This window comes from Pongo pygmaeus, chromosome 3 (assembly GCF_028885625.2).
Source record: "Pongo pygmaeus isolate AG05252 chromosome 3, NHGRI_mPonPyg2-v2.0_pri, whole genome shotgun sequence".
Taxonomy (NCBI): Eukaryota; Metazoa; Chordata; class Mammalia; order Primates; family Hominidae; genus Pongo; species Pongo pygmaeus.
In genome coordinates, this window is record NC_072376.2 from 195,967,758 (window position 1) to 195,987,245 (window position 19,488).

General features: G+C 37.8%; 1 protein-coding gene across 17 annotated transcripts in view; it reads left to right on the forward strand.

The window, feature by feature from the left end:
- Positions 1 to 19,488, forward strand: part of TENM3 (teneurin transmembrane protein 3) — a 651,439-nt gene that overhangs the window by 434,384 nt on the left and 197,567 nt on the right. For 16 of the 17 annotated variants that reach the window (XM_063664302.1, XM_063664304.1, XM_054484271.2 and 13 more), the window contains one exon: positions 14,989 to 15,226. In XM_063664302.1, coding sequence (XP_063520372.1) covers positions 14,989 to 15,226 — 238 coding nt within the window. Of the gene's footprint in view, positions 1 to 12,788; positions 12,889 to 14,988; positions 15,227 to 19,488 lie in introns of those variants that run through there. The other variant, XM_063664312.1, reaches the window with a different exon arrangement.

Sequence of the window (19,488 nt, forward strand, 5' to 3'; positions counted from 1 at the left end):
ATCATGTTTACTACTATTTTAAAAGGCACAGCAGGCTGGGCACAGTGGCTCACGCTTGTAATCCCAGTGCTTTGGGAGGCCAAGGTGGGAGGATCACTTGAGACCATGTTGGGCACTTGAGACCATGTTGGGCAATATAGCAAGACCCCCGCCTCTACAAAACTTTTTAACAAATTAGCTGAGGATGGTGGTGCATGCCACCCGCTGTAGTACCCGCTACTCGGGATGGTGAGGTGGGAGGATTCCTTGAGCCCAAGAGTTCGAGGTTGCAGTGAGCTATGATCACAGTACTGCACTCCAGCCTGGGCAACAGAGCAAGACCCTCTCTCTTAAAGGCACAACAAAGCCTTAGAAAATACAGATTATTAATTTCCCAAACAATTATAGGACCTTACATTTATATAGTACTTGCCATTCACAGAGCATTGTCATATATGTGATCTTGCTTTGATGTTGGCCCTCATATCTCCCATATTCGGTATTCTTTTCAGTGTACCATCCTGCCTTTCATAGGTGCTCAGTCAAAGCAGCATAAAAGCATATATTGGGAAGAGGCTTTTAGTATTGTATACACACAAAAAACATACCCCCAAATTGTTAATGACAGAGAAGGGAATTCAGCAAATACGCGTCTATGTTAGCTTCATCTATGATTCTATTTTCCTTTTAATCAAGAGTGATCATTACATGGTTTCCGCTTAATAGATCACTCTCATTGCACATGCCAAGAATAGAGAGGATACACTGGGTTCCATTGAAGTCCATTGCATCTATGTATTTCATGTTCATGATAATACATATCTCTGCCTAGAGGTCGTAATATGACTGGAAGGACACTTAAATTAATATTTGATTTGACTTTGATGTAAAACATTAAAAGACAGTAGGGACTCAATAAACTACAAATAAGAAATAAGATATCAAATAATATGCTAGAAAAAAATAACTGCAAAATTAATATATTTTTGAGAAGCAAGATCAGTAGGGTCATTGGGAACTTTATCTGTGCTCTTCAATTATTTGTTTTTCCTATAGTTGCTGAAATATTTAAGAAAGAAGAATCAGAAAAAAAGCTCCAAGCAGACTGAATCTTTTTGCTAAAAATAATTTTTAAAATGTATTATAATTGTCTTCATAACTTTTATAAAACAGATCAGTTTTCTTTAAATTTTTTTTTTTTAAGAGACAGAGTCTCACTCTGTTGCCCAGGCTGAAGCACAGTGGCATGATCATGGCTCACTGTAGCCTCAACGTCCTGGGCTCAAGTGATCCTCCCATCTCAGCCTCCCAAGTATTAATAGTTGGAACTACAGGCACATACCACCATGGCCCCATTAGTTTTCACATTTTTTTGTAGATGGACAGGTGCGGTGGCTGACACCTGTAATCCCAGCACTTTGGGAAGCTGAGGCAGGCGGATCACCTGAGGTCAGGAGTTCAAGACCAACATGGTGAAACCCCGTCTCTACTAAAAATTCAAAAATTGGCTGGGCTAAAAATACAAAAATAGTCCCAGCTACTGGGGAGGCTGAGGCAAGAGAATTGCTTGAACCCGGGAGACAGAGGTTGCAGTGAGCCGAGATCGCACCACTGCACTTCAGCCTGGCGACAGAGTGAGACTTCACCTCCAAAAATTTTTTTTTGTAGAGACGGATTTTGTCATGTTGCCCAGGCTGGTCTTGAAATCGTGGTCTCAAGTGATCTGCCCACCTCAGCCTGCCAAAGTTCTGGGATTACTGATATGGGCCACTACACCTGGCCTGGTTTTCTTTTAAGCTTGAAAGATGCATCCTAGCCTTTTACATAGTTATTTTCACAATTTGTTTAAAAATTTTTTACATTGAAATCTGAAATAAATTTAAATTGGATATAAAGTGATTTTCACTATATGTACCTTAAGGTGTTAATAGTTATAATACAAGATAATATGGATGAGTTTATTTTTAAAATAAAGGTATTATTTTTAATGTCTTTAATATAAGACAGTATGGTAGGGTATTTTATGACTTGAGTTAACACAGTGAAGTTTTCATAATATTTGAAGTAAAATTTTTTGTACTATCAGTCCCTTAAATGTTTTATATGTATAACTTAAGATGGTATGATATGGTTTTTAATTACTTTAAATTTCAAATGCCCATAACATAAGCTAATATATTTTAAGATTTTATTATGTATTACCTAAAATAAAGGGAATTTTAAAATTGAAAAACTTCAGACTTCATTGCATGACTCCGATCCTGCTCTCCCCTCAGAAGTTAATTGATTTATATAGTTAGGTTTAGTTAGAGTAAGTGCTCAGTCCTGTGTCTCCTGTTTCCTTTTGTAGTACTCTTCTATACCAGACATTTTATTTGTGATGTGTTATCTGAAAAGCATAGCAAATTCTGCATTGTTTGAACTATGTGATTTGCTTTCGTTACTCTTTATAAGCCACCTGTCACAATAATGTAGCTTTATTTGCCTTCCACCCTGTCCTTATCTATATTACAAATATGTGTTTTATTTATATCGTATCATATACTCCATTTAAAGTCAATAAAATTTAATTTCACTAAAATGAAATGCTCATAATAAGGTAATAAGGGGAGAGAAAAGTGTTGATTGATTTATGTCAGTTCTTTATTGTCAAGATTGGGACAGCTTCTTCCTTTTTTGCTTACTCTCTCAGGTAAAATATTTTAAAATGGGTAGAAGAATATCCTGAAACATACACTGAGACATTTTAAAGGTATTTTTATCCAGTTTTTTATGCATGTATAAAAGATACGTTTATGTATGTTTCTGTTAGAAATGATTATGCAAAACTAAGAATTTTGTAGCAAAAATGTGTCTGAGGCATTATGGTTGACAAGATAAACTACTTTATCAAAAGATAGCCATGTACACTTGTTTTCACCTACTGAAATAGTTCACAGTGCTTGACGTTTAGATTAACTGCACACTTTGGAGCAGCAACCATTGAAGCCAGAATGATATCTTTGAAGAGAAGTTACTGCCACTCAAGAGAAGTTGCTTTTTAAATAGAAGATAACCAGAAATTCTGCTATCCAGTAACAAGAAGAGAATAGCAGAGACCATTCATACTAAATGAGAAAGACATGAATAAATATATATTCTGTTTAATTTCATAATCATAAGCATGGTATTAGGAGCTTTGGAGAAAGCTGTTTTAGAAGCTCTAAAGAAAGCTGTATTCTTGCCTTCTAGAAAACTCCTACTGGATGTATATTGAGCTTTTTTATTCTATTTTTTTTTCTTTGAAGTACTCATTTATATGTAAGCACTCTTTATCTTTGTGGTAGTATCTGAATGATTTTCTCAGATCTGTTTTCCAATTTAATGGTACTCTCTATAATTGTGTCTACTATACCATTTAAACAATCCAATGAGATTTTAATTTCAATGACTGCATTTTTCCTATATATAGATATTCTACTTTTGTCAAAATGGCCTCTTATTTTTTCATAGTGTTTAATTCTTAGCTTTTTAATTTTTTGGGGGGGGGTCCTTAATCATTCTGAACATGCTTACAATTTTATCTGACAGATATACTTACCCCAAGTTTGGGAAAGATAAATTGCTGCTTTTTGTTTTGTCTGTAGACTGTAGCTGAAGGTAGATTGTTTCCTCTTAAATTTTGTAGTTTGTGAACTCGTTGAAAGCAAGGTTTGGTCTTAGAAATCCTTTGTGACTTGGTTTGAGAGTATATTCCTTTAAAAATGGTTTGCGGCCGGGCGCATTGGCTCACGCCTGTAATCCCAGCACTTTGGGAGGCCGAGGTGGGCAGATCACTTGAGGTCAGGAATTCGAGACCAGCCTGGCCAACATGGTGAAACCCCATCTCTACTAAAAATACAAAAAATTAGCCGGGCTTGGTGGTGTGCACCTGTAATCACAGCTACTTGGGAGGCTGAGGCAGGAGAATCACTTGCACCCGGGAGGCAGAAGGAGGTTTCAGTGAGCCGAGATCGCACCACTGCACGCCAGCCTGGGCAACCGAGCAAGACTCTGTCTCAAACAAAAACAAAAACCAAAAACGTTTGATTTGCTTCTGCCGGGTGCCTCAGGCAGAAGCATTGCTGACCCAAGACCACTTTTAATATTAATTTCTTGGCTTGGGGTTCCAGAACCATTATGACAGTTTAGGTTTCAATCTAATATTCCAATCCCAGGGAGGCCCAGGCTAGTGGGTAAAATTTTCCTATCAGGAAAAAACAAGTTGTTTAAGATAACATAGATTTCTTATTGTTCCCTTTGCAGTGAGAAAATTTTTAAAGTTTCCTCTTTGAATGAGGGTGTAACACGTCAAGGGTCCAGGCATTATCTAGGAGTCTCAGTAACAGTTGAGACTTACCTAGTCTTCTCCTTGTTCATTAAAAAGGTTACAGAGGGCTGGGCATGTTGGTTCACACCTGTAATCCCAGCACTTTTAGAGGCTGAGGTGGGAGGAACACTTGAGCACAGGAGTTCTAGATCAGCCTGGGCAACACAGTGAAAACCTGTGTCTACAAACAATACAAAAATTATCCAGGTTTGCTGGCACATGCCCAGCAATAGAGCGAGACCCTGTCTCAAAAAAAAAGGAAGAAGAAAAGAAAAGAAAAAGGCGGGCCAGGCACAATGGCTCACGCCTGTAATCCCAACACCTTCGGGGGCTGAGGCGGGTGGATCACGAGATGAAGAGATCGAGACCATCCTGGCCAACATGGTGAAACCCCATCTCTAAAAATACAAAACTTAGCTGGGCGTGGTGGCGCACACTTGTATTCCCAGCTACTTGGGAGGCTGAGGCAGGAGAAGCGCTTGAACCTGGGAGGCAGAGGTTGCAGTCAGCTGAGATTGCACCACTGCATTCCAGCCTGGCGACAGAGCTAGACTCTGTCTCAAAAAAAAAAAAAAAAAAAAAAAAACAGAAAAAAGAAAAAGATTCCAGAAATTGGCAACTGGCAGACCTCCTCAGGAAAGCTACAGTGCCAGCTTACCTGCACTTTACATTTTTTCTCTTACCTCTACTTTTGACTTATTCTTTCTTTCCAATTCAGTTAATTAACCCAAAGTGTAAGTTCCACAGGCAGGCTGAGATTGTTGGCTTTTTGTTCATGGATATAACTTCAGTGCCTAGAACAGAGCCTGGCATATAGTAAACACTCAAGAGATGCTAAATGAATTCATCCAAAAGGTAGTATATTTAACCCAACAATTCTAGGTGTTTTGTATAGCAAGGAAGTTGGCAGGTAGGTAATCTAGGTTGCCACATTGTCTGAAATAGAAAGTACAGTAGAATCTAAAAAAAAAGAGAGAGAGAGAACGTGAAGATTTAGATTCAGACTTTATTTCTTCTAATCCTCAAAGCATGACCCTAAAGATGCTAAACCAAATTCTCACTAACCCAGTAAGTACAGTGAATCAGTTCATCTGTGTTCATCTGAGTAATACCTTCTAGGCAGTTTAAGTCTTTCTTTTATATCCTTTTATTTATCACCGGGGTATTTCATACTCAGTGTCTTTTTATAAATAGTTTTACAATCAATTGATGATGAAGGTCTTAAGAACAATAGTGTTTACTTATATTGCATCTTAATGATTTTCAAAACACATTTTGAAATTTCATTTGATTTACAGGCAACTATCTGACCGATATTTGAGGTGGTGAAAATTTTTACACAGTACTGTATTTTAACCAAGGGCTTATAGAGGTATTTAAATGGAAAATTCACTTTGAAACACTGGGCTTGTGTGAGAATTCTAGAAAAAATAATGAACTACAGGAACTGGTTTATGTGAAAGTGATTTTCTGAGTAAAATGAAGTCTTTCTTTTCCAATTTTTATTATGCCATTTTAGGTGGTTATATTATTAATAGAATATTTGAGGGGCTGGAGTGGAAAACGAAAGGAAAAGAAAAACCCTGAATATCTATTTTTGTTTTCAGATGAGCTTCACAGACTTTGTGATATGAGTATAAGCACCTATTTTCCTTTACTCAAATTTTCTCCATTTATAAGAAAAATTATTGCCACCTAATTTTTTTCCTTCAGAGGGAAATAATGACTACTAAATGTCTGCAATGTGTGTGAGATTTTCTGGACAAAAGAGGCATTTTAATGGTAATTTACTGTTTTCAGTGTCATAAAAATGTTGAATTTATAATACTGCCTTTCTTTTCTTTTTTTTTTTTTTAACATCTGCAACAGATTTATTTTTTAAAGGAATGGATTATAATACCACCTTTCTAATAGCTCCTGAAATGTAACCAGATCAGGGAAGTGTTGTTACCTGAAGTTACCTAAATTTAGAAAATCAAGGAGAAGCAATTTCTGGAAAGCCACAGAGTTAGTTGATAATGAAATAAGAGATTAAGCTACACCAAGAATTAGATTGGTATTTTCAAAATCAAAAACTAACTCTCATTTTGTCCTTGTACACTTGGAAGATCCACTTGAGGCTCTGGCCACTGTAGTTAAAATTCACATGATGGAGCCGGGCATGGTGGCCCACACCTGTAATCCTAGCGCTTTGGGAGGCCGAGGTGGGTGGATCACCTGAGGTGAGGAGTTCAAGACCAACCAGGCCAGCATGGTGAAACCCCGTTTCTACTAAAAGATAAAAAATTCACTGGGCGTGTTGGCGCACAGCTGTAATCTCAACTACTTGGGAGGCTGAGGCAGGAGAATCACTTGAACCTGGGAGGCGGAGGTTGCAGTGAGCTGAGATTGCACCAACTGCACTCCAGCCTGGGCCACAGAGCAAGACTCTGTCAAAAAAAAAAAAATCATATGATACTAAAATGTACAAAAAAAAAGTTTTATACAATTTGTTTTGATGACTTGTTTTTAAGAAAGAGGTCAGTTTTGAAGAAGACTTAAGTTTTGTTTGAGACAAGAGAAAGTAAAGATATAGCCAGGAAGTGAGGTGAAAACGAATTTTAGGATACAGAAATGAAGACTTTAATTCCATCCTTTGCAAATCATCTATAAATATGTTTGGCTTCTTTTAAATGTTTGTCAAGTTCAACAATTGAAAAGGAACTGACAGAATTTGGTTTAGTATCTTTAGGGTCATTCTTTGAGCATTAGAAGAAATAATCAAAGACTGAATCTACATCTTCACATTCTCTTTTTTTCTTTGAGAGTCCAGTGTACTTTCTGTTTTAGGCAATGTGGCAACCTAGATTACCTGACAACTCCCTTGCTATATAAAACAATATGTGTATCATATTGTAAGCTCTTAGAGGGCTAAGACCAGAGTGTTTTCATTTATTCCACTTGCTATCATTATTATTCAGGAGTAAGGAAGCCTCATGCTGATGAATGAATACCCAGGAGGTGTTTTGTGTAACGGTGCTTCTCAGATTCTCTCACAGTTTTGTGAAATTAAAACTGTTTCTGTCTCTCTGTCTGTCTCCTTCCACCTCCACCCAATTTCTGCCTGTCCCTCTCTGTCCTTCCTTCTTCTGTCCCACCATCTTCCTTTCTCCATCCCTTCATGCCTCCATTTGTCTTTTGATGACTGACTGACTCAAACTGCTATTATTCTGAAGCAGCACAGCTGTCCGCCCTTAGCTTCTATCTCCCTTCCAGATTAGGGCATTTGTTCCCTGGGGACATGTGTAGCCAGGCCACATGGAGATCCGGGGAAGGAGAGCGGGGTGAAGGAAGTGGGTGGGACAGAGCAGTTGGAGTCGCTGCAGTGACACCTTTCCAACTGTGCACACCTGCTGAAAGCGAATGCCAGCCCACTCTCCTCCTTTTCCTCTCATCTCACGCTCACCTTTTACTTCCTCCCACATGAACCGAGCACGCACATACAAATGCAGACATACACTCACACCAAGATATTTTCATCTCACAGCAGGTATTATTTTCTTCCCCAGTTTTCCTGTCTGAAAGTCCATTTCCACTCTGCTCCCTGAAGACCAGAGCCCAAGACTGTAAACCAGGGAGGAGCTGGAGCTGAGTTGCACATAGCAGCCTGGGAGCTGCCAGCAGTAGCTTTTAGTCTAAAAAAAAAAAAAAAAAAAAAAAAAATGAAGCCAGTAAATAAGCCCAGATATGCATTGTTTTGTTTTGTTTCTTCTTGGCATGATCCTGTGGCCATACTAGCTAGGAAAAGGTGACTAGGCAGAACTTCATGACTATGAGATCAAATTCCTTCCTGTGTGAGAACTGGCAATAGGTTGGTTTGTTTTTTGTTCTTATGACATTTCCTTTTTGCATATTTTTGATTTTTATTTTTTTTAGAGGCAGGGTCTTGCTGTGTTGCTCAATCTGGTCTGGACTCACACAGTCTTCCTGCCTCAACCTCCCCAAGTGATAGGATTACAGGCATGAACCACAGAGCCTGGCCCTATGACATTTCTGATCGTAATTTTTCTACCTGTTAAAGCAAACACTTTTTTTGTCCCTACAAAAAATTTAAAAATTAGCTGGGCATGATGGCACACACCTGTCCCAGCTACTCAGGAAGCTGAGGCGGGAGGACCACTTGAGCCCAGGAGTCTGAAGCTATGGTGAGCTCTGATCACACCACTGCACTTCAGCCTGGGCAACACAGCAAGACCTGTCTCTAAATAAATAAATAAATAAATAAAGCAAACACATTTCCTCTCCAGGCATATTTGCTTGTGTGTTCTCACTTCTGGTGATGGTGCTATTAGTTGCTGACAAGGCTCTTCCGTTGCTTAGTTTTTCCTCGTGATGTTCTGCCCTTTATTTCTTCCCTGTTTCTTGTTTTGTTTTGTGTGTGTGTGTGTGTGTGTGTGTGTGTGTGTGTGTGTGTGTGTGTGTGTGTGTGTGTTTCCCCCGAGATGGAGTCTTGCTCTGTTGCCCAGACTGGAGTGCAGTGGCATGATCTCAGCTCACTGCAACCTCCGCCTCCTGGGTTCGTGCAATTCTCCTGCCTCAGCTTCCCAAGTAGCTGGGATTACAGGCACGTGCCACCACGCCCGGCTAATTTTTGTATTCAGTAGAGATGGGATTTCACCATGTTGGCCAGGCTGGTCTCGAACTCCTGACCTTGTGATCTGCCCACCTTGGCCTCCCAAAGTGTTGGGATTACAGGTGTAAGCCACTGCACCCAGACTCTTCCCTGTTCTTGGCATTTACTTTTATGTCAGGCACTGTGTGTTTTTAGATCCTTTAAACAAGCACTATCAAATAAGTGAGGCTCAGAGAGATTAAGTAATTATGCAAGAAAATATCCCATGGAAAGTAAATATCCCATATTCATTGTCATGTGTCTCAATGGCGCCTCTCACCATGCTGATTCATAATAACGGAGTTGCTATCCAGGGAAAGTCACCAGCAGTTTCTCTTCTTCTCCATGCAGAGTTCCATGAATAGGCCTCACATTTGCTTGGAACTGGGGGCCGGTAAGCTGCTTACACTGTAATCTACCCTCTATCCAGTAGCTCCTAGCATTTTCGTAGTATAATAGTCAACATACTTTATTCAGTGTACACCATGATTCAGGTTCTTAACCCATGCTAGCAGGTCTAACATGGGAACAGACTGCCTTAAATGACACTGTTGAAGAGCTAAGTGAGGAGCAGGGTGGCCGCAGTCTTTACTGTCTAATCTCTATGATTAATACGAGTTTTAAAAAACATCTGATATTAATTTCATTCAACATACTGAATAAAAACATGCAACTGTTAGGCTTTCATTGAAGTTATATGAGCAGTGGGACCTTGATAAAGGCACGTGGAAAGAAAGAGTAAATTTAATAAAGACGCTGTTTGGGTATGATGTGTAATTTCTCATGAACATGGGACCGAGAATTTAATTTTCAAAAAGATACAGAGGAATATTTTCAAAAAATAATCGACACCTTTTCTAAAATATCTAAAAGCATTGCTAATCATAAGCTTTAAAATATTAATAAAAGGAAAACATACTGTGTTTGGTAAAATATAATTCATAATAATATTTTTTATATTATTTTATATCTTACATCTTATATATTATATATTTTATATGATCTTTATATTATTCACATATCTTTAAAGGTAGATTTTAAATATCAGAACATTTTCAAAGAAATATTCCTAAAATCCAGTCTTTGGGGTGAGTGGCGTGGTTCCTTGCTGGAACGAGGTGACCCATCAAGGTGTTACTATATAAATGTCATCAATCAATCAGCACATTTTTGGGAGTCCTTGAAGTATAAGCTTAGTGAAAGTACCAGAAAATCCAAAAAATTTTGAGTTAGGATCCTTGCCTTTCAGGATCTAAGGGTTAAGTTAGGGAAATACAACATATTTGCAAATTACCTTATAGTTAAAGGCAGTATGGACAAGCTCAACTTTTTGCTACTTCCACACTCTCTCACTGAATTCTTCACAAATAGTCATTCATTCAACAAGTATTTATTGAGTGTCTGCCCTTGTGAGGTCCATAGAGCTCAAAGGTGAATCGCATGTGAATCCTGCCCGTAGGGAGCTGAGCAAGGGACATGAGCCCTACAACCTTAACGCTAGCACAGAGGGGAACGCGAATAGAGCCGTGAAAAAGGGACAGATACAATAAGGTGACTCCGAGGAAAGATCAGTGATTTTTACCTGGAGAAAACAGAGGTGGCGTCACCTTTTTTAGATCTTGAAGTTATTTGGATTTGGAGATAGAAACATGGAGGAAAATGTCTTTCCAGAGAGAAGCAACTCTGCGTAAGTAGAAAGGTGTAAGGCATGGAGTGGCTGCAGCAAGCGTGGCTAGAGCAAGGAATATGCGAAGAGGACACACGAGGGAGAGCTTGCAAAAATATATTTTGGGATATCTGTGACTAAACGTAACATTCACCTTTAGAGTTCATTTCAAGTTTGATAGGCACTAGAAAGCCATTTGGAGTTTTCTAGGAGTAAATCGACATGTTCAGAGGTATGTTGCAGTAACATTAAACCTGGTGACTATGTGAGGTCTGATTGTCCCATCTATAACTCACTCAAAGTCATTATATCCAGAACTTTTTTATCAATCTGTGTATCAGTGAATTTGTCTAAAGTGAAAGGCTGCAGTGGCTGTTCTGGTTGTTCTTGTGTGGATCTGCCCAGCTGTGTTGGATTCTTAAACACTTTTATAGTCTCCAAGTCTAGACCCTGTCCTTTTTCCTTGTGTCCATTTTGAACCTTGGTCAAAAAAATTTCACTGGGTATTCACTTGTTCTTTATGTGACGACTTAAAGAGAGCCAGGTACAGATCCTCACACCTGCAGTCTCAGTACTTTGGGAGGCCTCCGTGGGAGGATCGCTTGAGCCCAGGAGTTCAAGACTGGCCTGGGCAACATGGGGAAACCCCATCTCTACATAATTATATTTAAAAAAATTAGCCGGGCATGGTGGCACATGCCTGTAGTTCCAGCCACTTGGGAAGCTGAGACAGGAGGATCACTTGAGCATGGGAGGTAGAGGCTGCAGTGAGCTGTAGTCATACCACTGCACTCCAGCCCAGAGAACAGAGCAAGACCTTGTCTCAGAGGGAAAAAAAAAAAAAAAACTTAAAAAAAAAGTTCTCTCTATTTTCAGTAACAGAAATAAAATGAAAAATAGTAATGTTTTTCATAAGCAACCTTTTGATCTTAAAAATACTCTAAATCATGCAATGGATTATGTTTCCCTCTTTGTGTTGGCAAGTAGATTATTTAAAGCCAGATTTGTGTTCCTCTTTAAAAATGTATGGTACTATACAGTAGGTATTTTGTCCACTACCCTTAAATCTGGCTTTATCTTATGTTTCACACTTTTATTTTTCTTGTATTCTATCTTTATTTTTGGCAGTGTTGAACTTTATCTTGTTATACTTTATATACTGATTCTATCTTGAGTAAATTGGTACAGATAAATACGTGCTCCAGCTATTTCTCATGTTTTGTGAGCCCAAATGTGTAGAGCTGGCATTGACCCTAAGTGAATCCTCGGATTTTGCTCCTGTTTGTGGTCTGGTGCAGAATTTAAATTTCTGTCCAGGCCAGGCACACAGTGGCTCATGCCTGTAATCCCAGCACCTTCAGAGGCCAAGGCTGGAAGCTCACTTGAGCTCTGGAGTTCGAGACCAGTCTGGGCAACATAGTGAGACCTTGTCTCTACAAAAAATTTAAAAGTTAGCCAGTGAGGTGGCTCACGCCTGTGATCCCAGCTACTCAGGAGGCTGAGGTGGGAAGATGTTCTTGAGCCTGGGAGGTCAAGGCTGCAGTGAGCTGTGATTGTGCCACTGCACCCCAGCCTGGGCAACAGAGCGAGACCCTATCTCAAAAAACAATTTAAAAAAATTTTTTTTAATTTCCGGCCATCCACCCTATATCATTCAGACTTTGCATGTATTCTGTTCCACCAAATTTTAGATTGAACCTAGCTTTCATCAGCTGGATTTGTTTTATTGGTAGGCCTCCTGATTGTGTTGTCAATTCAAGAGGTTCCAGTAAACACAGCACACTGCCGCACTAGCCTGGGCAGACCATTGGCAAGAGCATGGATACTTGTGTGGTGTCTTGTACACTGTAAGTTCTCAGCAGACACTTAGAAAATGAAGATGTGTACCTAAGGAAAGCCGCAGCTGCTTATTTTTGAAACTTAATGGAAGTTTTTCCCAATGGTTATGTTTTTATTTAGGAATAAGAATTCTAAACTCAACATATTGAAACATGATGACAATGGATCTTAAAATCATTTCTCTTTCAGTAACAGTGTTCTTGTCCATAATGCTTTATTTTACCATTTACACAGAGCTTTCATCCGTGACTGACTTAGCAGATTCCTGGAACATCAAGTCTAGAAAGTGTACTTGGGATGAATGGCTAAGTACGTGATGAATAAATGAATGAGTGGGTGCATTTCATTGAATCCTTACAAATGCACTAAGACCTGGATGGGGCAATAGTATTTCTCACATTACAGGTGAGAAAACTGAGGCTTACTATCATGATGTCTGACAGAATCAGGACTTAAATTTGTTATTATAACTTCTGATATTCTGCTCTTTACATAGTATAATATCTAACATAATTTCATGTCTATAATATGGTATCATTCTTTCATGGTACCGTGGAGTATTCGGATGCATACCACTGCTTCTTTTTAGGCAAAGTCTTGTGACTTTTTCCTTGGAAACATTTCTCCCTGTTCTCTCTTTGTTTCTATTCCGTTGACACCAACCTAGTCTAGGCCCTCATAACTATAGCTTGTTCAGTCATGCTATCAGCAGCTCCTTGACATGTACCTTAAAGACATCCATAGAGATTCTAGTCATATACAGTGATGCTCTAATTAATTATATGAAACCTGAATAATAAATCTTTCATGAATTTTAAACTGTTAGTTTCTCTTTTTCTAACACAGTGACAACTGTATGTGCCATTCCCTCAAAAGCTTATTTCAGTCTGAGATTTAGACAATCATAAATTTTCATGAACACCAAAGCAATAAACCAAGAAGGATTCCGGCAGTTTCCGGTATGGGAAATTTCAAGAAGACGGAGTTTCCATTCTTGAAGTTCCCCCATATCAGAAACTGCAAGGAAGCAGTGATATTTTCATATATTTAGGTATTATCTCTATCCCTCATTACAAGAGTGAGAAATTATTCATTGTTAAATTATATGATATGGAATATTAGGAATCATTAGAAACATGTAATATTACTGATGTTATATGCTATGAGAGGAGTTATTTTTATCATCGTACCCTGTAAAGAGGTTTGATAATATATATTAAAACAATTACATATTATGTATTCATTTCATGCAACCTGAATTACAATGTTAAACTGCGCTATTTGGCTTAACGATCACTGCTGGAGTTCACATCGTAGATGGAAGCTAGTCCTTGTGTTTCCTATTCTTTTTTAATATGTGCATTTATATTAATAGCATGATTTAATACATCACTTTGAAATTATACTGCATTTTGAACTGCATTTAGTCCAAAATTGACATCTTATGTGTGTGGAACCATAATCAGTTTAGCATTAAATTAAAGAGTCATCTATCTGTTTGGTAAAATGTAGTCTTCGTAAATTCTAGCATGTCCAAAGCTAGGTAATGAGATGGAAAAGTAGGTCTCACATGTTACATTAATTTGTGAATTTTAACTTCTGACGTATTAGCTTTACGGAATTTTCTTGCAGTTACAACACGACATTCAAAACACAGTGTTTATGTTTTGAAGTTGCCAGACTCTTTATGATTCTGGTTTAAAACAAAAATATTTGTATCACTGACATAGTGGCATGAGCCTATCTGGTCACCTATGACTTACTTCAGAATGTAGTTACACTGCATACTGTGAAATTGGAAAATCTGTTCTGTGTGTGTTCTAATGGATGTGACGGTCATTAAGTATATGAGTCTTCTGACGTTGTAATCAGATGTGATTCAGTCTGTTAAGTACCCATGAAACAACATCTGCTTCACAGAGTGACCTTCTGCTAAAGAATACTTAGCATCTATTAGTAGATCATAGTGCAGATCTGCCTTATTTGAAATGCACTAAACTAGAGTAGTCTACTGCTGTTCAGCAACTAGCTTGTAATAATTTATTGCAGTTAAATAAAGCTTAAAAAAACTCCATTAAATAATTATAGGGATTATACGCATTTCGAAAACCTTTGTGTTCTACTGAAATTACCCATTTAATTTCAGGGTTGGTTTGTTAAAAAAAGCTGAAATCTGAAGGCACATTAGGGGAGCTGTCAGATGCTGTTTTCTGTAGGTGTTAATAAAACCAGATGAAAAAAAAAATCTGAAACAAATTAAAACCAAAAGCAATTTTGCCATCTGTTGTATATTAATTAGAACTTTGTGTATCAAGGGTAAACTTGTTCTTAGAGAATGTCACTGAACACCCGCTTAATAGAATAATATGCAAATTTATTAGGTTATGGATTTATATGCAGTTTTTAATTCTAATTCATCTGCAGTGGATCCCCAAGAAATTGGTAGTGTGTATATACATACATATATATATAATGAGTTCGCTTTCTTTTTTTTTTTTTTTTCAGAGCAACCTGCAAACAATCAAGGCCAGTCTACCCTGCAGCCCTTGCCACCTTCCCATAAGCAGCACTCTGCACAGCATCACCCATCCATCACTTCTCTCAACAGAAACTCCCTGACCAATAGAAGGAACCAGAGTCCGGCCCCGCCGGCTGCTTTGCCCGCCGAGCTGCAAACCACACCCGAGTCCGTCCAGCTGCAGGACAGCTGGGTCCTTGGCAGTAATGTACCACTGGAAAGCAGGTAACATCTAAAATTTAAAAATAAGCTAGCCCAACCCTTTTCTCACCAAGAGAAATTTACTATACTTACATATTCTGGTGTGGTGTTTTGGGGTTTTGTTGTTGTTGTTGTGTTTTTTTTTCTTCTCTAAGAAGCAGTTCCAGATTGTTGTGATTTTTTTAGTTGCTGGGTCAGTGAATGTGCCCATTCTTTTCACACAGTTTGTTGCCTACAAGAGATGAGAATAAATTAGTTCAGTGAAACTTTGCCTTACCACTGTTTGTTTTTTTCTTATCTACAAATTATCAGGCATGTGGAGAAAAGGACAGAGATGTAAAATGCTATTCTCAGTTGCATGTAGTTTGATTCAGTGGACATGTCTGGCATCTTCTTGGTTCTAGACTTCTGTACTTTCTCAGACTATATTTTGTTCATTACATCATATAATCATAGTGGAGCCCCACGTATAACACGTAAGCACAAATCAGATGACAATTTATTAAGGATATTGTAGTTTCTTGCAGTATGAGGGAGATAGGACCTACTCTCTAAAGTTCCTTGCAGGATTATTTCCTAAGACAATCCATTCATCCTGACCAGTTCTATTAGGAAATTTTTCCCTACAATGAACGGAAATCTCCATCCCTGAAACTTCCATCCTCTGACTGTAACCGTACAACTAGTAGTCTGCAGCTCTACAAAACAATTTTGCCCTCATTCATAGATGATGGACCATGAGCTTCTCAGTCTTCTAGAGGCTTCAGCAGTTTAATGGTCCTTCTCTGTACACATAGCATAGTGTTTCATTGAGGTTCAAAGTTATGACTTCTCGCAAAGGCTGGCTGACAGGTGGTAGTCTGCTCATACAAAAGTATAGATCAGCAAAAGCTGTTTTGAGCTAATCCATTTCATTATTCAGGATCTCCTGGCATATAAAATTTCGCCTTCTTTCTTTGGACAGGAGCTTAACAGTCACTGTCTCCTTTGTAATTATGTATTGCACAACCAACTGTGGTGTCTTACCTTATTGGTCTTCTGTTGGCAGCTTTGCAGCGAGGTTCCCCCAACATTCCTCTTATTCTTTATTTCTTCTCTTCCCCAGAGTTTCCATTAGGCTTGGAGAAAAAGAGTTATCACCATAGAAAAGCCAGAAAATAGAGAGCTCTTGACACCTTGAGAGACTGTCTCCCAAAATGTCCTGCCCTAGAGCTTATGGTTAACATTAGGATTTAAATTAGCTTCTGGGTGAAGAAAGTGTCTCACAATGAATACATTGCTATTTCTCACCATTAGGTGTCTGGTCTCAACCCATTCTGCCTTGAGGATGAGCTAGCAGGAGGTCCTCACAGTTAGTTGTCAACAATAAAAGTCTTTCTGTGTTTTCTTTTACTCTTGACCTAAGAACAAGGTTCTAAAGAACTCTTATCTTTTTATCTAGATCAGCCACGAGTAGTTGAGTTTTATTGTTTATTTTGTATTATTGAACATTCTTCTGGGAGAAATTAGGAAGAGAAAGAACAGGAAAAATAGGCAAACAGCAGATTTCTCTTCACTTAAGACACAGAGTCATGTATACAGATTTTTTTTTCCTGAGGTTATTAGCACAGACCTAAATTTACCCAGTGTAATTAATTAGCACACACTGTACAACTAATCAACACCGATTCACTATTGTCATTTGGAAAAAATTTATTAGGAAAAAAGTAATTTTCCAGTTGAGTCATCAAATTGAATATGGATAATTGCATTGTAGTTGACAATAATTGTTTTGACAAATATTTATGAAATATGTCAAATTAAATCCTCAGAAACGTGTTTAATTTTAGTGATGTTATAAAACACAAAAGCCTCAAAAACTGTCAGTAGGAGAGTTATCATTCCATGAAACCATGTCTTACAGTGAATTTGGAATGATTTTGAGAAGAGTAAGATGTGTTCTCGTTATTCGTCTTATTGCACTGGAAATTTTGATTGATGGGACTCTAAAGAAAGAAAGTAGTTGGTTAGAAGAAAATCCACTGTAGCCATATGTGAAATTGTAGCTGGTTTCTCTATATTCAGACCATATAAGAAATCACTCCCATGGTGAGTAGTTACTGAGATTTTCTTCCATTTCAAAGTAATGCCATTAATGAATCATCAATGGAATTAATATTATATAGTTTTATGAGTTTCAGGGAGGAAATCAGCTGCTGATATGATCTCACTAATAAATATACAGAATAATTAATCTAAAAATTTGTTGTTATGCTAACAAATTTTAATCTGCAGTATAGTTTTGTTGTTTTCTCGTTATCCAAAGTTCACATCTTACAGTGTTGCTAATCAAAAGAAATGATACTTCAACTTGCAGTACTCAGTGAGTGAAGCTAAGCAGTGATGTGAAAATCTCACACTGTACTGACACAGTACTACTGTGGTTTCTTTAATAGTCTCACTTGGTTGGAACTCTGGAGGTGAAGAACCAGTCTTATTTATCATTGATTTTTCCTTTTTTAGTTAAGGTTCCCTATTGAGTATGATTCTCAGACTCAGTTTCAGCTATATTAACAACTTTATTCAGACTTGTGTCTGCCTTTAACTATTTTTTAATCTAGTGTATTGTTTCATCTTTGGCAATTATTTCAATTTTTATATATATATATACAGATTTTGCTAATTCTCCCTTTTTCTGAAACTGCCACTTAAAGGTTATAAGCTATGAAGTATCAAATTCAGTTACGCATAAATAAGAATCTCTATATTTTTCCCTTAGTTCCTCCCCCTTTTCTCTTTTCAGCACAAATTGATAGTAATTGGTTACAAAATGGCATGTAATAGCCCTTGAAAATCTCAGTGATTTGTAGGCTTACAGTTTATGTGAATTGCTGGAAAAGGCATAAAAGGATTTTCTACTTTGTCCTATATGTTTCAGTATAGCTATCATTTTGATTTATTCAAAAGCGTTCTTTTTCACCAGGCAGTTTCTTGCTTCCATAAAAATGTTTATTTCCTTTCTCTAATGAATTTAACATTTGCTCCTGCTGGAGACAATCAATATGATTGTGTACTGTACATTCCCACTCAGTGAATAGAATACTTCTGGTCTGTAATCTCCAGTGACTTTCAGATCTCCTAGAGTCACACTGAGATCCAAAAATGCCTTTGCAGTTCATAAGCATCTCCTTATTATGTCATCATTTCCTATTAACAATCTGTCCCTATGTATAATACCAAGTGCTTGCTTACAATTTTCCTGAAAATTCCTTTTCTTTGAGCTCACTATTTGTTATACTTTGGATCATTCACTTTTAGGGCATTGGAGAGCCTATAGCTCGCCCTTTGTTTATTTTATACTTCAGCTGCTTCAGTATGTAATAATAGCTGCTACAAGAATACAGAGCAGCTGAGGAAATGCTTAGAATTGGCCCAGTACAGCAGCAGCACTTAAAGGTATGGTACAGTAACTCTCATTGAGAAGCCCTGTCCTTCAGCAACTGTAAAGTTAATTGCCTGCAGGTTCCTCATTTATATACGTGAATTAAGTAGCTTAGTAGTTACCTATTAGATGTTAACAAAACGGTTCATTTGCAGCCATTTAATAAAAGATTTATTAAAGTCTTGTTTTATTATGAAGCCTACTTTGGCATGGATAGTTCATTAGTTATGTTCCCGTAGCTTTTTACCTTCTAGTTCAGTAATGCTTTGCTAATTATTAATGTATGAAATTGCATATTAAATTGCCTCTTTATTAGTGCATTTTTTATTTCAATATTGAGATGTCTTGAGCCGCATTAATGTGAAATCAATTGTTAACATCGTTAAAAAATAGAATACCTAAACAGAGATATTGTTTACTGAACTAAGAGATTATACTTTTTTCCCTTTTTATCTTCTTTAAAATGGTTGTAGGGAAGGTGAAAACAGTCATACACACACCGGGTCTGAGTCAGCCTTGCTGACGTGTGTCTGCATCCTATACGTGGTAGCTTTCCCGCCCCAGAGGAAACCTTTCCCAGCTGAAGAATTAACCTCCACCCACTTACTGATAACTAATAAACTACCATTAGTGAGGTAGTAAGTAGTGGAATCCTCCGTAATTAAAGATACAACTTCAAGTAAAATATGCCTGGGAAGGTAGCTTGATGACTAAGGTTGACTGACTGATGCTGATGCCAATGCTTTTGTTAAAGATAGCTTGGGGAGACACAAGGGTACCTGTGGGGAAAGGGAATATTACTGAATATGGAAAAGAGGTTCAAAAATGAAGAACCTAAGGTTACTGAACAAAAATTTCAAAATTG